Below are 18,963 nucleotides of genomic sequence, written 5' to 3'. Positions count from 1 at the left end.
CAATCCCTTCCAAAATATTCAAAAATAAATAAAAAAAATGATCAAAGTTCCCCCAGTTTACGGTAATCTAAATACGTTGGTGAAATGGTGCGGAAAATGATAGACCCGTTGGAAGGGTGAAATTTTGAAAAAAAAAATCGTATAGGAACCACCTGACGGATCTCCTGTCAGAAATTTATCATTGACAAGCTCCACCTGAATGTTCCAGAGTAGAATGAGAATAAAATTAAAAGAAAAATTTAACTAGTACTAAATTTTTCCGACGAACTGTGGAGGATGCAAATCGATGAGCACAACTAACGGCCAAATACACAAAAAAAAATGCCTTCAAAATCGACCAATAGGTTTCTCTAAGTTAAATACCATGTTTTTGTTGTATCTGGAATTGTGCTGAAGGGAAAACTTTGGAGGAATGATAGAAGTCAATAATACTTTTTTCTGGCCGAAGTAGGTAAATCTGCTTAACTTGACATAGTTTCGGGAAAACAGAAAAATATGAGTCATTTTGAAGATCATGCTTCGGGAACTGAATAACGTCGAAAAAAGCATTGGTTTTGAAAAATACTAGTTCATAGTGAACAGCTCGCCACAAAATGTTGCACATGTAAACATTGAATTACTAAGTAGTATCACTCAAAATTTCATCAATTTTCATCCATCAGCTTGATTTTCGCATTTTTTTTTTTGCATTTCATTACAAATTTCTTATATATTTATATGTATAAATAAATTAAAATGAACAACAAACATACCATACGCAAATGTGTTTAGATCTCTCAAATATTTGGTGAAAATATACGACTACAAAGTTTTCAAGCGTTTACGAAATTTTTGGATTAAAGTTATTGTTTTTGTGCATTCAAGGGTTAAGAAAAGATATGATTTATCACTTCATGAACCTTTGAGTTCATAAATCATATATTTGATCCCGAATGAAAAATTTCAAAACCTACGCTTTTGACAACAACTTGGCCGAGACCTAAATTGATCGTTATAATAGTTAATCTAAATTTCATTGATTTTTTTTAAAGGTATTTTTTTCATCCTTGACAAATTGTTAAAGAATTCGATATAAAAACAAAATATTTAGAAAAGCGGAAAAAATTATGAACCTATGAATATATACCCGGAAACTAACATTTGATTGCAGCTTTTTAAAATATTTGTTTCCTTTTTTTCACTCGGAAATAAAGGTCATCGTGTTCTCAATGAAACATACACAATCAACATTAATTTATGAGAAATTTTTTCAGAAGGAATGAAAGAGTTCTAGGTTAAGAATTACAAAACAAAAATAAGAAAATAAAAATTAAATTTTTGCTCGTGAAACCCCTGTTAGTTGAATAGACTGAGGGTGACATTAAATTTAAATCCAAATGCATAATCGATTCTTTAATTTGGTCAACCAAAGAGAAAAGATCGGGCGTTTTTTGCTGCCAGCTTTTTACGCATTCAAATTTATTCTCGAAATCGAAACACGATCGGCACCATGTCATTACACGTTGTTATTCACTTCAAACGAGCTGGTGGGAATGCGAACGTTGGCAATGTGTCCGTTGTACTTGCGGAAGATTTCGGTCCAAAAGTTCATTCGCTTCCGTTCCGGCATCGAGACCATTCCGATGGTGGGTCCAATGTTGAGAAGTTCCAGTTTTGGTTCTGTTGGGCCGTACGGGGGAATATTTTCCGTTGGAAGCCATTTGAAAGGAAGTAGTTCGTCGTTGTTTGAAGGTGTTGGATCACCGAATTTGGCGAAGTTAGTCCACATTCGAACCATTTTTGCTCGCATTTTGTACGCCGGGTCGGTTGGTGGAACGCGATTAGTTTGAAGTAAAGGGGAACTGAATACGTAGTACACTTCATCGATGTGGGTTGCCCCTTTAAGAGTTGTTCTTAGCAGAGATTTACCTTTATTGAGGGACCCATCAAAGCAGAATCGGTAACAGAAGAGTTTGGCTTTGCGTTGGTATCTGGACCAAACCTCCACCGATATTGGATACGCAAAGATGTATTTGTCCGAGAATACCTCCACGATTTGAGGTAACGTGTAACGACTTACCGGTTTGTCGTTGAAATAAAATTGTTTTACTGTTTTACCAAGTTCTCGAGCCTCCGGGCTGAAATAGTCAATGTTTAAGGTCCTAGGGATGAACCTTTCAGGTTCTTGATTGTACAAATCGAGCATTTTCATCGTATCAATGAGCATCATCATTCCATCACAATTGTTGTAACCCGTCAGGATGGGTATTCTTATACTGTCCGGTTCGCAGAGAATCTCCATCGGGTGTTTGGTTATGACAAAATCCGGGGAACTTTTTCGCTCGATTACCGGAAGAAACGGTATCTGAAACACTCGTTCAACTTTTTCCTCTCGTTTGCTGAGTACTTTGAATTGAAGATCGAACAAATCTCTAGCGGGAACTTTCCTTAGAATGTCAATAACTTCTTCATCCGATTGAGGATTGAAACCTAGCAAATTGGCCATTTTGCGAGCTTTCTCTTCCGGTTCATCACAATGAGCAAATTCTATGAATGTACATCCGCTGGTCATGATACCCTTGTGGAAGTACTTTTTCGATTCCTCCGAGAGACAGTGATAGTGAGCGGCTACAGCTCCTGAACTTGCACCAAAAAGAGTTACGTTATTGGGGTCCCCGGAGAATTGGCGTATGTTCTGGTTGACCCATTGAAGAGCTAAGCGCTGTCAATATATAAAAAATTGCGTTATTTAATATCATGTTGAAAAAAATGTTATAAGTCTACCTGATCCTTGAGTCCAGCATTTCCATAAATCCCTGCATCCGGAAGACATAAAAATCCAAATACTCCAAGTCGATAGTTTAAGGTCACAACTACAACTCCATCCTGAACCAAAAAATCCGGAGTGTACATGGAACTGTCGGCGTGACCTCCAATCAGCCCTCCTCCATGAATGAATACAATCACCGGAAACAGCTCCGATGGACCCTGTCCTTTCACCGGTATTTTTGGACTGTACACATTTAGATACAACCCATCCTCCGAACCGGAAATCTCCCGCGAAACCACATCCAATCCCATGCAGTTGCTCCGTTCCTTGGTACAGTCCAGATAGCTAACCGGAAACTTGTCAATCGGAACCGGGGACCGGAACCGGAGCTTTCCTACCGGTGGTTTCGCGTACGGGATTCCCTTGAAGCAATAATAGTCGCCTCCATTTGGCAGCGTATCACTGGATCCAAATATGAAGCCTTGAGCAACTTTGACGGCTACTCGCGAAGAGGTCTGTTTCTAAAACATTTTTATTAGTAAGTTAACTGGACCAAACAAACGAAAAACTCACACGCGATTTCCATTGATGCCATTGGAAGAAGGAGCGTCCTGTGCCGACAGACGCATCATTTTGCTTGAGTTGTTGAAATTTAGAATATTCGTCACAAAACAACAGACCCAATTCAACCAATCTAACGGGTGGCAGAACGATGTCTGAATAACAGTAGTTTAGTAACGTGTATTTATGGATTATTCATATGCTCCTCGTTGGCGACACGCGCCAGCTGTTCAGCTTTTTGTCACCTTCGACACCTGAATTGGTTATGGAAATTTTCTAACCCACGTGCTAGTAGTTTAATACCCGAGCACTACAAACACTCGGTTATAGTGACTGTTGATTAAGTTTGATCATAATAAAATTATTCGGAGAGGATTAGAGTGTCATTTCCTCTAATAACTCCGGCGAATCAAAAATGTTCCAAGCATATTCATTCAATGTTAGGGGGAATGCATTCTATCAGCATGTTGAAAATTTTTTCACGGCAAAATTGAACCACCTCCAATGACATTGACGTTCCAAAGAAAAAGCAGTAACGATCAATCAAGGTTTCATATTTTAAGCTAGGATCATCATATTCTATTGACATAAATTCTTGATTATTGAATAACAGCCAACATTCCTTGATAACTAAGAAACGATGAATTCCTTTTAGACGGTCTTTTTTAACGGCTTTATTATGAACGATTTTTTACCTTTTTTTATTGGAATAGAAAAAAAAATCGTTCAAAACTAGTCGTTGAAAAAAAGATCGTTTCGATTTATTCAACGATTTTATCGAATTAGGACGATTTATGAACATGTCAATAACAGATATTTGAGATTCCTGCTTTTTTCCAGACCACATCTAGGTGGTCATTCGACTCTAACGTAACAGCCCGGTAGATCTTTGGACTGGAATGGTTACAAGGAGACCCTGCGCAAGATTCAGAACAACCGTGAAAGAAAACATCATTGAGCTTCCCGATTTCATCCCGACCACTTCATTTTTTTTTTCAAACGATATTTTTTTAAACGTACACGAGAAACGCTTGAAAAACGAATCCTTCGTTCAACTCTACTTTGCGTCTGATGTACAGAACTTTTCACATTTAAGATATTTCACAAATAGCAAGGATCAAGGAATTTTTAAAATCAAAAGTTTTTTTTTGTACTTTTAGTAGATACATATCTAGTGATGTTTGAATGAAATATTTCGTTTTCCCATACAAATTTCCAAACAAAATTAAAATTTGTTTCGCTAATTCAGGACTGAACGAATCGATTCCAAATTTTGTATTGCTTTTTCTGGTAGTAAAAAGAACCCAAAAAAGTTATGGGAGGTGCAAAAAATTTTAAGTTTGAAATGATTCATGATGATTCAAGGATCAGATTTACGTATTTTCGTAAAGAAAAAAAAAATTATAAAAACACGATTTTGAAAATATTTTTGTAAAAAACCTCAACAGCCAGAAAACAAACTGCGGGGTAGAACGCCAAAACAAGTGGACAGAACGCACCATATCGAAAGGGTGGTGAGAAAAGGACAATGATTATACAAAATGTAATAATTGAAACATCAAATGTTTAATAACATGTTAATTTTTTTTTGTCAACCAACCATACTTTGCGAAAAATGATTTATTTTTTTTAAATTTATCGAAAACTTCGCTTTACAAAACACACTTATATACATCCTTATAGGTAAAACGCCATCAGGTAGGCAACAAAATATAATTTCTTGACTGATATCGCGGCAAACATGGAGGCGGATATTTTTTTCGAGTCGAATATTGGTGAAGCTTTTTAACTCGAACAAGGACGAAATTTGTTAGAACTATGCATTGTTATCGTAATTTGGGAGTCAGCAAACAAAAAGAATGCCATTTTTTTTATATTTAGGTTTTCTCAAAAGTTATCAGCATTCAAAATTTGAACGTAAAACACGTAGTCTTTTGATCATTCTGCCCCAATTTTGATATGATTGATTGTAGTTAAAATTTGTGAGAAGTTTGTTAAATACAACAAAATATTTATAGTCTTCCGAAAGCACTTACGAGTGGAAAAACGATAAGCTGTAGTTTCATCAGATTGCGCGGGCTGGTTTACCATGAAACCTTATATGCTACCCATGAAAAATAACAAGTTTCGTGTTGATTTTATTATTCCTCCTGTTTCTATGAACTAAAGTCGTTTTAATGGACTTTTCGTGTGATAAATGATGATAAACCTTGTTTGCTACAATAGAAATGAATAAAACATCATTAGAAGCCATACCACAGAGAACAGACGCACACGCTCGAGCAAAAAATCTTCAAAAAAGTGTGTAAAATTTCAAATGCTGACATCCAAAAAATACGTTAGAAATTGACTTGAAACAGTGCCATCTATTGCGCCGTTCAAAAGTTACAAATCAAATTTTCAAGTGGCCAGTTTTCGAAAAGACGTAATCGTATATGAACTCATCAATAGTTAAACTAATGCCGCTCTTAAATAGACGGGTTCAATTTATTACTAGATAAATGCAATAAGAGCTCCTTTGGACTGGACAGAATTTAACTTCCTTTATTTATACGGTTTAAACTTATTGACTTTTTTCGATGAGTGAAACTTTTCTTAATATTTACGTGACGTTTCGGGTAACTTTTTTTCACCCAACGTTACGTAAATAAAAAACCCGATTTAATACACTTGACAGTGGATTGTAGCCTTTCTTACAGTCTGTAAATTATATTTGGGTACATATAAAACAAAATGAATTATGAATTATAATTAATGAATTTCATACGCAATAAATCCAAAATGAATTTAGGAAATAAAGATTCAAAGTTTTTATTAGGATAAAAGTATTTTTAATATAATCATAAATTTCATATAAATAACCTTATTTGCAACTAATTGGAGATTTTTGAATAACTAGATTCTGGAATATCATGTATGATTCCGTTTCTAAGACATTATAACCTAACTCGATTTACTCCTTTTGGAGTTACAGCATATGATATCTTCAAAATGGAAGGGGTATAAAAATTAAGAATACAATTTAAAAAAAGATACCTGACCATGTATTTCAAATAATTCAACCTCTCAAGTAGAGGAAACAAATACATAGATAAAACTATTGGATAAAATTTCAATTGCTAGAGTAAAATACGATACAAAAATGTAGAAAATCGGTAGAATAAATTTTGAAAATTAATAATATTGAAAATTTTGAAAGCGTAGTATTTTGAATTTTGTTATTTTGAGATTTTTATTCTGTTTTGTTGATTTTGTCTATTTCGTTAATTTTGTTAATTTGGTCATTTTTTCCATTTTATCAATAATGTCAATTTTATCAATTTTCATGATTTTGTCAGCATTGTTAGTTAGTAAATTTTGTCAATTTAACCAATTTTCTAGATTTTGTCAATTTTGTCGATTTTAACAATTTTCATGATTTTGTCAACTTTTTCTAATTTGAAAATTCTGTCAATTTTTTCAAATTTGTCAATTTTGTCAGCTTTGTCAATTAAGTGCATTTTGTCGATTTTGTCATTGTCAATTTGGCCAATTTTCTCAATTTTGTCAATTTTCTTCGATTTTGTCAAGTTGGTCAATTTTGTCAATTTGTCAATCTTGTCAATTTTGTCAATTTGGTCAATTGGGTCAATTTTGTAAATTTCGCCAGTCAATTTTGTCAATTTTTTGAATAAAGTGAATTTTGTCGATTTTGTCTGTGTCAATTTTGTGAATTTTGACAATTTGGTCGTTTTGGTCAATTTTGTCGATTTATGTCAGTTTTATCAATCTTGTCAATTTTGTCAATTCAGTGAATTTTGTCGATTTTTTCATCGTCAATTTTGTCAACTCTGCCAATTTTCTCGATTTTGTCAATTTTATAAATATTATCAATTGTTATGATTTTTTCAGCTAAGTGAATTTTGTCAAATCAATGAATTAAGCCAAGTTTGTCAATTTGGTCGACTTGGTCAATTTGGTCAATTTTGTCAATTTTGTCGATTTTTGTCAGTTTTATCAATCTTGTCAATTTTGTCAATTTAGTGAATTTTTTCGACTTTGTCATCGTTAATTTAGTCATTTTTTTTCAATTTTGTCAGTTTTATCAATCTTGTCAATTTTGTCAATTTAGTGAATTTTGTCGATTTTGTCATCTCTTTTGTCAATTTTGTTAATTTTGTTAACTTTTTTCAATTTTGTCAATTTTGTCAGTTTTGTTAATTTTGTCAATTTTGTCAATTTTGTCAATTTTGTCAATTTTTTCAATTTTGTCAATTTTGTCAATTTTTTCAATTTTGTTAATTTTGTCAGTCTTATCAATCTTGTCAATTCAGTGAATTTTATCTGCCAATTTTCGATTTTGTCAATTTTATATATTTCATCAATTCTATGATTTTTTCAACTAAGTGAATTTTGTCAAATCAATGAATTATGTCAAGTTTGTCAATTTCGTCAATTTTGTCAAATTGGTCTATTTAGTCATTTTTTTTCAATTTTGTCGATTTTGTCATTTTTGTATTTGGTCAACCTGGCGAAAAGGTTTTTTTTCTGTTTCTTCAACTTTGTCAATAATGATAATTAGCTTTTTAGCTTTATATGCATGTTCCAAAAAAAATCCCAAATGCTTCAAACTCTACTATGGAGGGCTTGGTGGCGCTACTGTTTGGTTGTCATCTTCCATTGGCTTCAGCAAGTGAAAGTTCAGATTGACCTCCAAGCCGTCATCGTTTTTCTCTAGACACCAACCCCAACAACAACAACGCAACGTTAGATCTGAAGAGAGGAAGAGAAAAGGGAACAAAAAAACAAGCCCGAGAGCTTAAAGCTCGAGAGCATTTGTCTTATTGGATTCAATTTGCTTCCACGGGCGAAATACTCTCCTGTCGTTGCTGCTTAAGAAAAAGCTTCGTAAGCACGAACGGCATGTGAGAAGATGAGAGGACATACATCGTCCGCGTACCCGTGTTGTTTTCCCCTTCTCAGAGCAATCTGTGCCTGAATATAATGTTGGGCGAAGTTACTATCGCTTCCGTACCATGCAGTGTGGGCATGACGTACTCATCGACGACTTCATCAATTTTGGGGTCGTACCCCTTGGTGAAAACCATTTTTAAGTTTCATAATTCGGGGCTTCGGTTCCGAAATTTTTGAAATGGATCGGGTTCAAACTGATCCATAAAAATGAAAAAAAAATAACCATTGGTCGGGAAAATTTTAGCTGTTATTTTCCTCCCATACGGTTTCTGTCAGGATGTCATCAAGACCTTAGTGGGAGTGAATTCTATCTGTTCTCCCTTCCACACATCGACAGGTCCATACTGATAGCAAGCGCGTATCTATGACGTTACGTATAATTTGACGTCATACATACGATAATCTTGATTTTAGTGATTGCTGGTTGTGGCTAGCCAGCCATATTGACACGTTTTTTGGAGTGATGATTTGATGATAATTACTATGAAAATTTATTTTTCAAACTATTTTGTTTTTTTTTCTTTCTTTTATACATTGAAGAGGGAAAAAAATCAAATTTTTTAAGACAAAAATCATTTTTATTGTACTTCCCAGTTTCGCAAAAACGTAGTGACAAAGTTTATAAAAAAATCACACCAATACATACAAATACACTGACATCGACAGAACTCGTCGAGCTGATTCGATAGGTACCTATAAAGGTATATCTAAGACCCATAATTAAGGATCTCCCAAATCGACCGATAACTATACCTTTCTGTAAGAAAGGCAAAAAAAGTTGTTTCATTCACCGAAAAAAGTCAATAACTAAAACCCGTTCAAAAGTACTGGTGGTAAACTTGTATTCATTTCTTTTTTTTTTACATTACTGAGGCAATCGAAATAATTAACAGTTTTACAATAAGTCTTTGCACTTCTTGAACGGTTATCGCCAGAGGACGAATCGGCTATATCCAGTCAATTAGGAACATTATTGACGATCAGTCTTATCTTTTGTTGAAAGAAAAGAAAGTCTTACCTACCAGAACTGTTTCTAGACATCTCAAAGCGGGTTACTTTCAAGTATCAATTTTGCATCATAATGTCCTAAATTTAGCATTTCTAGCTTGAAGGAAACAGCAATCAATTTTCAGGATATTTTTTCCATTATGCAACTGGAAGAAAGGGTTATGAAACTTTAACAGCTATTTTCTTGAAACATGTCAATGAATTCATACGACCTATCCAAAACTGACCAAAATTTTGTTTTTTTTTCTCAGTTTGGTTTTGACAGTTCTCTTTGGTGTGTTTGGAGACATCTGGTGGCCCAGCCAAAAAACAAAAAATGTTTCAAAACTATCGTTGAAAATTTTACACAAGTTTCATGGGCTTGCTTGTACGTCTGTTCTCTGTAGCCATACGTAAGTGTGTTTTTGAGAAAGATAGGCATGAGCCATCTTACCCCGCTGGTGCATCTTGTACAGTTTTCCCCTACTTATTCTCTTTACTTTGAAAATCCATGAATCCATGATCCGATAAAATCTGGAAAATCTTAAATGTCTACCCATAATATTTTGCACAGAATAGGAAGATAAAAAAAACATCTCCCATTTTAATGAGGTTCAAATATATTGCACAAATTCAAGGTTAATTACTATAAAATCTTTACCGTTATTTGTGAGTAATTTAAAAATGAATAAAAAGGCTTTATACAAAATTTTTGCTGAGTTTTATTAGGGCAATATCAGAGTAAAGGGTGATCGGTCAAAATTTGGTGAACATCACCTTGACGTAATTTTTCAATAATACCGGGAGGTATTGAAATTTAGATAAAATATGAAGAACTTGAAAGAAACATTGAAAACCAATGGGATTTAAACTTAGATAAACGAACAATCTAGAATAGTGATTTTCAAAGGGGTCCCTACTGCCCCCTGGGATCGTGGAGAGCCTACAAGGGGTGGTTAAGAAGCTCAGAACTACCTTTTATTGTTGTATTTCTGTACAAAATTGTTCGAAAATACTCCTAAGGGGCGGTGAGATCTAAAATATCGAGACAGGAAGGTGGATAGAGAAAAAAAGTTTGAGAACCACTGATCTAGAATGATCACTTTATGCACATAAGTATGAGTATGAATAATGCAAATTTATTGTGAGCTTTTCAATTTTTATTGAAATTTGCGGGAATCTTTATTAAATTATCATTCCAATCACTATCCTAGATTTGAAAATCAATTTGAAACTTTTCCGATAGAAGTTTTCTACTGTTGATAATTATGTACTTTTATTTTAGTTTTTTTCCTGAATTCAGCATATCATGTTCCAATTGATAATTCTTGAATTTTATGCAATGTAAATAGAGTTTTAATTTATTGACATTTTCAAGTCTTGTGTTTTTTAGAACAATGAAACCTGGTTTTTCAAATTTTGGAGACTCGAGGTCTTGTTAAACCTTCTAAACTTATCTGATTTTTTCAAATGATTACAGATTACGCACAGGATTACATATTGTCATCTAAACATTTTGATTTAAAATTTTCAATTTTTTTCTGTCACAATTAGAAAATCTATTTGATAAATTAAATTTGATAAATTATTTTCCAATATTTGCAATGAAATTTAATATCCGCATCACATTTTTCAAATTTTAACACAATACAAAAAAAAACATTTTTATGTGATGATACACTTTTTTTTTTTTTACTTTTCTACAAATATGTTTATTTCTACCAGTTTCATATTACAATAAACAAGCAACAAGCATATAAAGAAGGCACGTGATATAACCTAATACATAATATCAACGGCAGATTTGAAATTCACAAATTATATTTTAAAAACGAAATTAAAACATTAAGGTCAACGTCAACTGTGTTTGTGGAGAGAATATACTGTAAGTGTTGTGTGAAAAGCTGAAACATTAAACTTTTTTCATCGTTCACAAATGTCCGAAAAACGGGGAATTTGAAATCCGAGAACACAATATTTCTTGTTTTACGTGTGTTAACTAACTTGATCTTACTAAGCGTGTACCACCAGCAATTTCGAACTTGGGAACATTCCACCAACCTATGATTAATATCTTCAATTTCTTGAGGACAATATTCACAGTATGGCGAAATCCCTCTTCCAAATCGAAATTGATTTTCTGCGCAAGCTATTTTCTCATTGACAAGAAGATACCACGAGGATTGATAATCAGATGAAATTGACTTATGAAATATATTCTTCCAAATATGTTTCCAAGTATGGTCTGGATATTTTTCAACTACATGTGGCTTCGGTAGAATTTGAATAAAATGGTTATAAATACTTGACGCCAAAGGATTTTCAATGCATGTTTGAGGAAGATAAGGTAAATTTAACCAAAGTGTTTTTAGAAATTGTGAATTAATAGGAATCTGTTTAATATTTGGAGGATTTCCAATATTTTGAGTCAAATTAATTAAAAAGGGGGATACTGTTCCTAGTTTCAAAAATCTTGCTATTAAAAGTGATTTGCATTTGAACTCCGGTGATATCAAACTCAATCCTCCATCTCTTTTAGGTAAACACAACTGATTAAACGATATTCTTAGACTTTGATTAAACCATAAAAAATTCCCATATAAAGATTTTATTTTGGCTATAATTTTCTTATTTACCGAAACTGTTGAGGCAACAAACCATATTCTGGATGAGGCATATGTATTTAAATAGATTATTTTTTGAATTAAATTAAGTTTTCTATATCTATTGTTATTCAACATAAAATTAAGTTTTTGACAAATATCTTCCCAGTTTTTGTTAACCATTTTTAATGTACTATTATTGTACCAAATTCCTAATATTTTTACATCCTCCTTAAACTCTACCCAGTTTGGTACATTATTCAGTTCTCGGTTAATACCTACTTTCATAGAGTACGTTTTGTTATAATTTACTTTCGCTCCAGCTGATTTTTCAAAATTATCAAAGATCAACTTGGCAACGTTTATTTTATTAGGATCATTTAAAATCAAACTTATATCATCAGCATAACAATTTAATAAATCTTCATTTCCGATCAAATTATCGTTAAGTTTCGATATCAAAGGCTCTATATAAATACAGAACAATAACATCGATAAAGGATCTCCTTGTCTCACTGAACGCTCTATTTTTATTTCGTTAGATAAATTTCCGTTGAATAAAATTTTTGAAAATGAATTTTCTTGGCATGATTTGATAAAAGATATAAAATTGGTATTTAATCCCATTTTTGTTAAAGTATCAATTAAAAATGAATGGTTTACTCGATCAAAAGCTTTTTCTAAATCAAAAGAAATTAATATACCTGTTTTTTTAGTTATATTCAATTCGCAGATTTTGCCCCTTATTGAACAGGTTGCTTCATATATGTTTCTGTTGTGACATGCACATTTTTGTGCATCTGAGATTATTAAATGAATCAAAGTTGATAATCTGTTCTTTAAAATTCTCGCAATAAGCTTATAATCGAAGTTCAGAAGAGTAATTGGTCTGTAGTTTTCAATTTTGTTTTTATTACCTTTCTTTTTGATTAGAATTACTACTCCTTCAAGAAATTTCTTAGAAATTTGTCCATTCATTACTTCATTCAAAACTAACAAAAACTCATTTTTAATGATATTCCAACAAAAAGTATAAAAAGATTTTGTCAAACCATCACAACCTGGAGATTAACGTGACTGACTTTGCTTAGTTCCTATCCAAGCTTCTTCCTCTGTAATTCTATTCATTAAGTTTGTATTTGATGTCAAGTTTTCGGGAAGCACCTTTGATGGATGAAAAGGAGGGCCATCAACCCGTTGCTCTTTAAAAAGATCAATGTAATAAGAGACTATTTCTTGTTCAATTTTCGTTGAATCATTTTCAATTGTGCCATTTATTTCTAGAGAGCATATAGAAGAACCTCCACGATTTCGAACATTTTCTGCAACTTGAAAAATAGAAACATCTTCTCCGGCTATATATGTTTTAGAGTTTTGATAGAAACTGTTTGATATCATTCTCTGATTGGTCAACATTTTGCCTTTGATTTTATTTATTTCTCCTAATAATAATGGATTTTATAAGTAATCTTTATACAAATTATTCAAAGCACAATAGAAAAACTCCTCAGTATCTCTGAATCTTTTCTTAATAACGTTTTGTTTCCATTTAAAAAAAGCCACAATTTTTATCTTCGCGAAATCAGTCCACCACGATAACCACGAATTATAATATCTCCTCTGAGTTATCCAATAGTTCCATTTTTGTCGAAATTCTAGCAAATTTTCTTCATTAAGTACTATATCATTAAATCTCCAAACACCTATTCCAGAACTTTTGCCCAAATAAGGTAAACTAATTTTAAGTATAACCGCTTTATGGTCAGAAAAAGAACACAAATTTGATTTAATCTGTAATACATGATTTTTAATGCCTTTACTCACATAAATTCTATCTAACCTTGCACCAGAACCATTTCTTACAAACGTGTAATCAATTTTAGTTTTATTCTTTATTTCCCATGAATCAATCAACTGTAAATTTTCAACAAAAAATTTCAACGAAGAACTGTAGTTTGATATATTACTGGCATCTTTTTCATTAATAACACTGTTGAAATCACCTCCTATTATTAAATCGCCAAGCCCATTATTTACATATAAAGGTAAAGTGTTTTTGAAGAAATTTTCTCTATTTATTTTGTGTGCACTCCTTGAAGGCGCATACACACTGCATATTGTTGTATTTTCGTTAATTTTAAGACTTATTACACGACTATCAAGACTTTTTCTAACATTAGATACTTTAACATATGATTTTACAAGAATTGCTGTACCTCTTTTATTATTATCAATATTAAAGAAACTTTCAAAACCGTTCATAAAAAATTCTCTTGAAACCTCTTGCAATAACAAAATATCCAGATCCATCAAAAAAATAAAAGTTTTCAAGGCATTTATTTTATTTCCATTTGTTATTCCATTTAGATTAATTGTTCCAACATTGTAACACAAATTATTATTCATATTATTCATATTTTTCTTTCAAATCCTATTTTATTTTCAGTTATTATTTATTTTCAATAATCATTTTTCCCGCTTCATTCCCATTATCAAAATCATCATCAGAAAGAAGTGCCCTGTAAGAATTGCTTTGCAGTACATTCTCAATGTGATGAATACTGTTCGTAGAACCGGTTCGCCCATCGGTTTGTTTCCCCTTCCGCCCAACCGTTTCCCGCAGGTTTCGAACATTTGATCGCGATCGTGAGTTCCGTTGTGTGATTTTTGTGTTCGTGTCTGTGTTAGTATTGGTGTTGTTTCGTGGTGCTTTTGGTGTTCTGTGTGCGTTGCTGAGTTGACCTTCATCGCGAGCAATATTTTTTCGAAGCAAATCATTTAAATTTGTGAATTTCAAACCTACCTCGGATCTAGTATCAATATTGATTTTGCTGCCTTCAGTGTTCGCCTTGCTTGTAGTTGCCCTCTCTTCTTGAACATCAACCCTTTTGACAGCACCGGCATTGTTCACGCCTGTCGCAATAAGACGGTCGCTGATGCTTCCACCTTGCAGTTGCATCTCCATGTAGCTGGCTTCCATACACTTACGCCCCCAATGGACCGGTTTGTGGCAGTGACGACAAGTTTGCTGCTGATGCTTGTAGGTGACCAGTGAGACTTCGCCACATATGTTGATGTGAGATGGAACTGCGGTGCGAAGTTTCACTCGAACCGCACGAATCCCACGTGTGTAGTGATTTTACTTGCGAGTATTCCACCTTCAAACTTTCGTTGACAAATTTTGAGATGATGATCATGTTGACTTTTCTTGACGGAACGTTTCCCATATCGATGACCAAAGTGTTCAAACGTGGACCATTTGATGTTAGATGGTAAGCTGGGGCCGCCATCTTACCACGTGTTTGGTTGTTCTGTTATCTGGGACACTGTCCACAGACTATTGTTTAAAAGCGCTCGAGACAATAGCACACCAGAGTTAAACGAAAGCACGGTGCGCCTCTGGACCGTTATTATAAAAAAAAATTGTCCATCAAATCCAAGTACGGGGCTCGATTCCTTAGGTCATTCTGCACCTCTGGGTAAATTTAAAAAAAAATCCCTAGCAGAAAATCCGAGAAATCTTGATTTTAAGGTTTTTGTTGAGAAATTTCAAAATAATTCATATTCAAATTATTCAATATCATCAAAAAACCTCCAAAAACGTCAAAAAAGTGGTCCAAGTCATTTCCAACCAGTATGTATTTGTTGCCGTTGATAAAATTATGATTATTTACAACTGACTTAACTCTCCAAACATGGCTTAAGTGTATTATAAGTATGGTTTATTAGGGGTTTAAGTTTAGTTTAAATTATTGTTTCCGTGAAGTTATGGGGGAAAATGAATTTCAAATCAGTGGTGCTTTTATTGGTTAGTAGGAAAAGGAAACAGTGAAATAGTAAAAAGTAAAAGTAAACTATAAAACAGCAATACAACTAAAAATAATGAATGGAACATATTAAAAACTCAAAACTAACACATATGGTTGCTGTTGTAATCAATCAAAGAGTTTAACAAACGGTCGTTATAAACCTTTGATGATTTGGGAGCTTTATATCGCTGCCAAATCACATCAAAATCAGCATGTACGGATTCGGAGGCTTGCTCATTGTGAAGCCCAAGTCCTCTTCCGGCTTCTCGACAGAAATCCGCCACATGGTACTTTGTAATGTGATATTTAGATGTGAATGGAAGATTCAGCTTCTCCCAGCTGCTGGCAAAATCTGCAATAGCCTCCTCAAACCCATGCTCGAGTTTAAAGGAAAAGCATTTTGCATACACGTTTTTGAAGTTATTCAGAACCTGAAAATCGTAATATTTATTAAAAACTTGGTAAAGTTTATTTAGTAGAACAACCAACCGTAACGTAATCTGAAAGTTCAGGGTTGTCTGCCAAACAATTGGTAGCATCCAATAGCGCGTGGCAAGCTCTTCCGGTGAAACCGTACGTCATCTGTTGGTGTCTCACCTGTGCTTGTTCCACCCATAAGTCTACCCAGTCTGGTGCTTTCTTCTCAAGTGACTTAAAAATTGTATTAATAATTCCAAGCGTTATATGTAACGGTGGAGGCGGGCAAAGGTTCACGATTTTGTCTTCATCACTACCCGAGACCAACGGGGCATTCACGCAGCTTGCGAAGTTCTTTCCATTCAATTTCTTTTTTCTTGTGCAATTTTCGTTTATACTTCCTTTGGTTCTCGCGGTTCCGTTTGCTACACCGAGCTCGCTCTTTAAAGCCTCACAGTATGGACATGGATTCTTCGAAGAGTGGGCCATTATGCCAATTATAATATTTATAATCTTGAGGTCCCCAGCAACCAAGTATTCGAGCTCGTGTAATTTGAGAAGTTTCGTCCAAACGGGGGAAATATTGTCATACTTTTCAGCGAGATTTGGTGAAAGTGCAATGATGAAAAGCTTCTTCACGCCGCCATCCTTGAAGCCAGCCAGATGTTCCATTTGCGGAGAGATCACAGATAACGTTATCTTGAAGAAGCTCCTACCCCCATCAATTCCTATTTTCACCACAAAATCATCAACAGGTGGTCTTGAACGTTTGATACGGTTAATGAGTTCCGGTACATCAGTGCAATATGCAACAACATGATCTGACGAAGGTGCTACATTTCCTGTGATGCTGGACAACTGAACTACATCAAACAAGTCTTTAAGCTGCCGGTTCATTTCAATCAATTTCAACCGCAGTCCAGATTCTATATCGACTCCAGAAGCTCGAATACTTTTAATCACACCTAGATAATAGATAGATTATATAAAACAACCATTGTTATGAATAAAATACTAATTACCCATTGTTTTCCTCATGCTTAGATTGTTTTCGCCTTTGACCTTAAACAAATCATCTGCACGTAGTTTTTTGGGAGGTTCTGGACAAGTTGAAATATGAAACTTTCTCGAATACAGACGGTCTTCCACGAAGATTTCGCAGAACACATTTTCCATCTTGATGGATAAAATATTTTTTTTTTTTTTTGGATTTTTTAAATCAGGTGATCAGTGATGGTTTGAATCATTTGACTTAATTTAGAATCATTTGCTTATAACTTCTTTTGAAAACATTTTTCCCAGAAATGATGTTCTAAACTTTAGTAGAACTAGATCTTAGCTGCAACTTTTGTGACCAACACAAACCTGTATCTCTTATGCCTTATGAATGAGAAATCGAAAAGTTTAAATTTTTGAGCAATGATCGTAATCACAATCATTTGGATTAGCGGATTGGATTAAATCCTACAATTCATACCACATTAAAGATAGATATTTATGACATACAAGAAAGTTGTAGCTTAGATCTGTATCTACTAAAGTTTAGAACATCATTTCATGGAAAAATGTTTTCAAAAGAAGTTATAACCAAATGATTCAAAAATAAGTCAAAAATGATTCAAACCATCACTGCAGGTGATTATTTTAAAATATAGTTTTACCTGGTGAATCTGGCTTTGAACGCATATAGTCAGCTACTGCCGCATCCGCTGAGCTTGACGAGGGCTCTCCATTATTCAAAATTAAAATGATTTTCAAATTCGACGCTCGGGTGGATTGAGTGCAATGGTGCCTTTTTCCTCTTCCGTATTCACTGTAGCAAGTTTTACAAATTACCACCGCTTTACACCCATCAATGTCTTCTGTGTCTGGACTGGACCTGGGTCTTCCGCGCTTGAGTTTCTTGGGTTCAAAACCAGGCAGGTTGCTTCTGCCCTCATGTATACCGGCAGCAACACAAATCTCACATTTGCACATTCCTTGAGATCGCGTGATGATTGAATTTTCGAGCTTGTAACTTCGAATCCTGGGGACCCTTGTACCTCCCTTGCTGAACTCTCCACACGACGCGCGACATGTTCCGCAAATGACCGACGGATACAAATTTTCTCTGGATTCAAAATCTTGGAGAAATTTTCGAATAACAACTCTTATACCTGCACTTATCGGTCGAAGCGACGATGTCTTAGAAAGGCAGAGTACGCAAACCAAATTTCTGTTCTTTTCGTGAACATCCATTTTGAGGACAAAAATTGACGTTGAGAATTTGAAGTTGAATCCTTTTGATTTTTCAAAGCCCACTTGTGTCCCCGCTTTTGTGCCGGTCGACTGTTTCGCTGGTCATTCGCTTGTAGGTAGTTTCAAGCCAATGATGATTACAAGATTTATTTAACCTTAAACCACTAATAAACCATACTTATAATACACTTAAGCCATGTTTGGAGAGTTAAGTCAGTTGTAAATAATCATAATTTTATCAACGGCAACAAATACATACTGGTTGGAAATGACTTGGACCACTTTTTTGACGTTTTTGGAGGTTTTTTGATGATATTGAATAATTTGAATATGAATTATTTTGAAATTTCTCAACAAAAACCTTAAAATCAAGATTTCTCGGATTTTCTGCTAGGGATTTTTTTTTTTAAATTTACCCAGAGGTGCAGAATGACCTAAGGAATCGAGCCCCGTACTTGGATTTGATGGACAATTTTTTTTTATAATAACGGTCCAGAGGCGCACCGTGAAAGCGTCTTAACCACTCAACTGCCGAACACAGACTGATTTCATTGATATATTGTTTTTCATACATAGGCTTGAAGATATTATTTTAAAATGATACACTGAACTGTGGTTCCGATTTCAGTGTTTGAATTGTACTCTT

General features: G+C 34.0%; 2 protein-coding genes across 3 annotated transcripts; both read right to left on the bottom strand.

Annotated features, from left to right (window-relative positions):
- Positions 1 to 1,318: 1,318 nt before the first annotated feature.
- On the bottom strand, positions 1,319 to 3,451 carry LOC129754144 (esterase B1-like). Of its 2 annotated transcripts, none has more exons than XM_055750027.1 (3): positions 3,325 to 3,451; positions 2,764 to 3,270; positions 1,319 to 2,701 (listed from the first exon to the last, which is right to left on the bottom strand). In XM_055750027.1, exons 1-3 carry the CDS (start codon positions 3,379 to 3,381, stop codon positions 1,496 to 1,498), a joined length of 1,770 nt encoding a protein of 589 aa, XP_055606002.1. In that variant the 5' UTR covers positions 3,382 to 3,451; the 3' UTR covers positions 1,319 to 1,495. The 2 variants fall into 2 exon arrangements, with proteins under 2 accessions (XP_055606002.1, XP_055606003.1); XM_055750028.1 differs by having other exon boundaries at positions 2,764 to 3,264; positions 3,325 to 3,449.
- Positions 3,452 to 15,357: 11,906 nt separating this feature from the next.
- Positions 15,358 to 17,166, bottom strand: LOC129754146 (uncharacterized). Its single transcript, XM_055750030.1, has 2 exons — positions 16,152 to 17,166; positions 15,358 to 16,093 (listed from the first exon to the last, which is right to left on the bottom strand). The coding sequence occupies exons 1-2, from the start codon at positions 16,974 to 16,976 to the stop codon at positions 15,764 to 15,766; spliced, it is 1,155 nt and encodes a 384-aa protein (XP_055606005.1). The 5' UTR covers positions 16,977 to 17,166; the 3' UTR covers positions 15,358 to 15,763.
- Positions 17,167 to 18,963: the final 1,797 nt, after the last annotated feature.

Source organism: Uranotaenia lowii, chromosome 3 (genome assembly GCF_029784155.1).
Source record: "Uranotaenia lowii strain MFRU-FL chromosome 3, ASM2978415v1, whole genome shotgun sequence".
Classification (NCBI taxonomy): domain Eukaryota; kingdom Metazoa; phylum Arthropoda; class Insecta; order Diptera; family Culicidae; genus Uranotaenia; species Uranotaenia lowii.
Note: the sequence above shows the minus strand (reverse complement) of the source record. Positions and strands in the feature narration are given on the sequence as shown.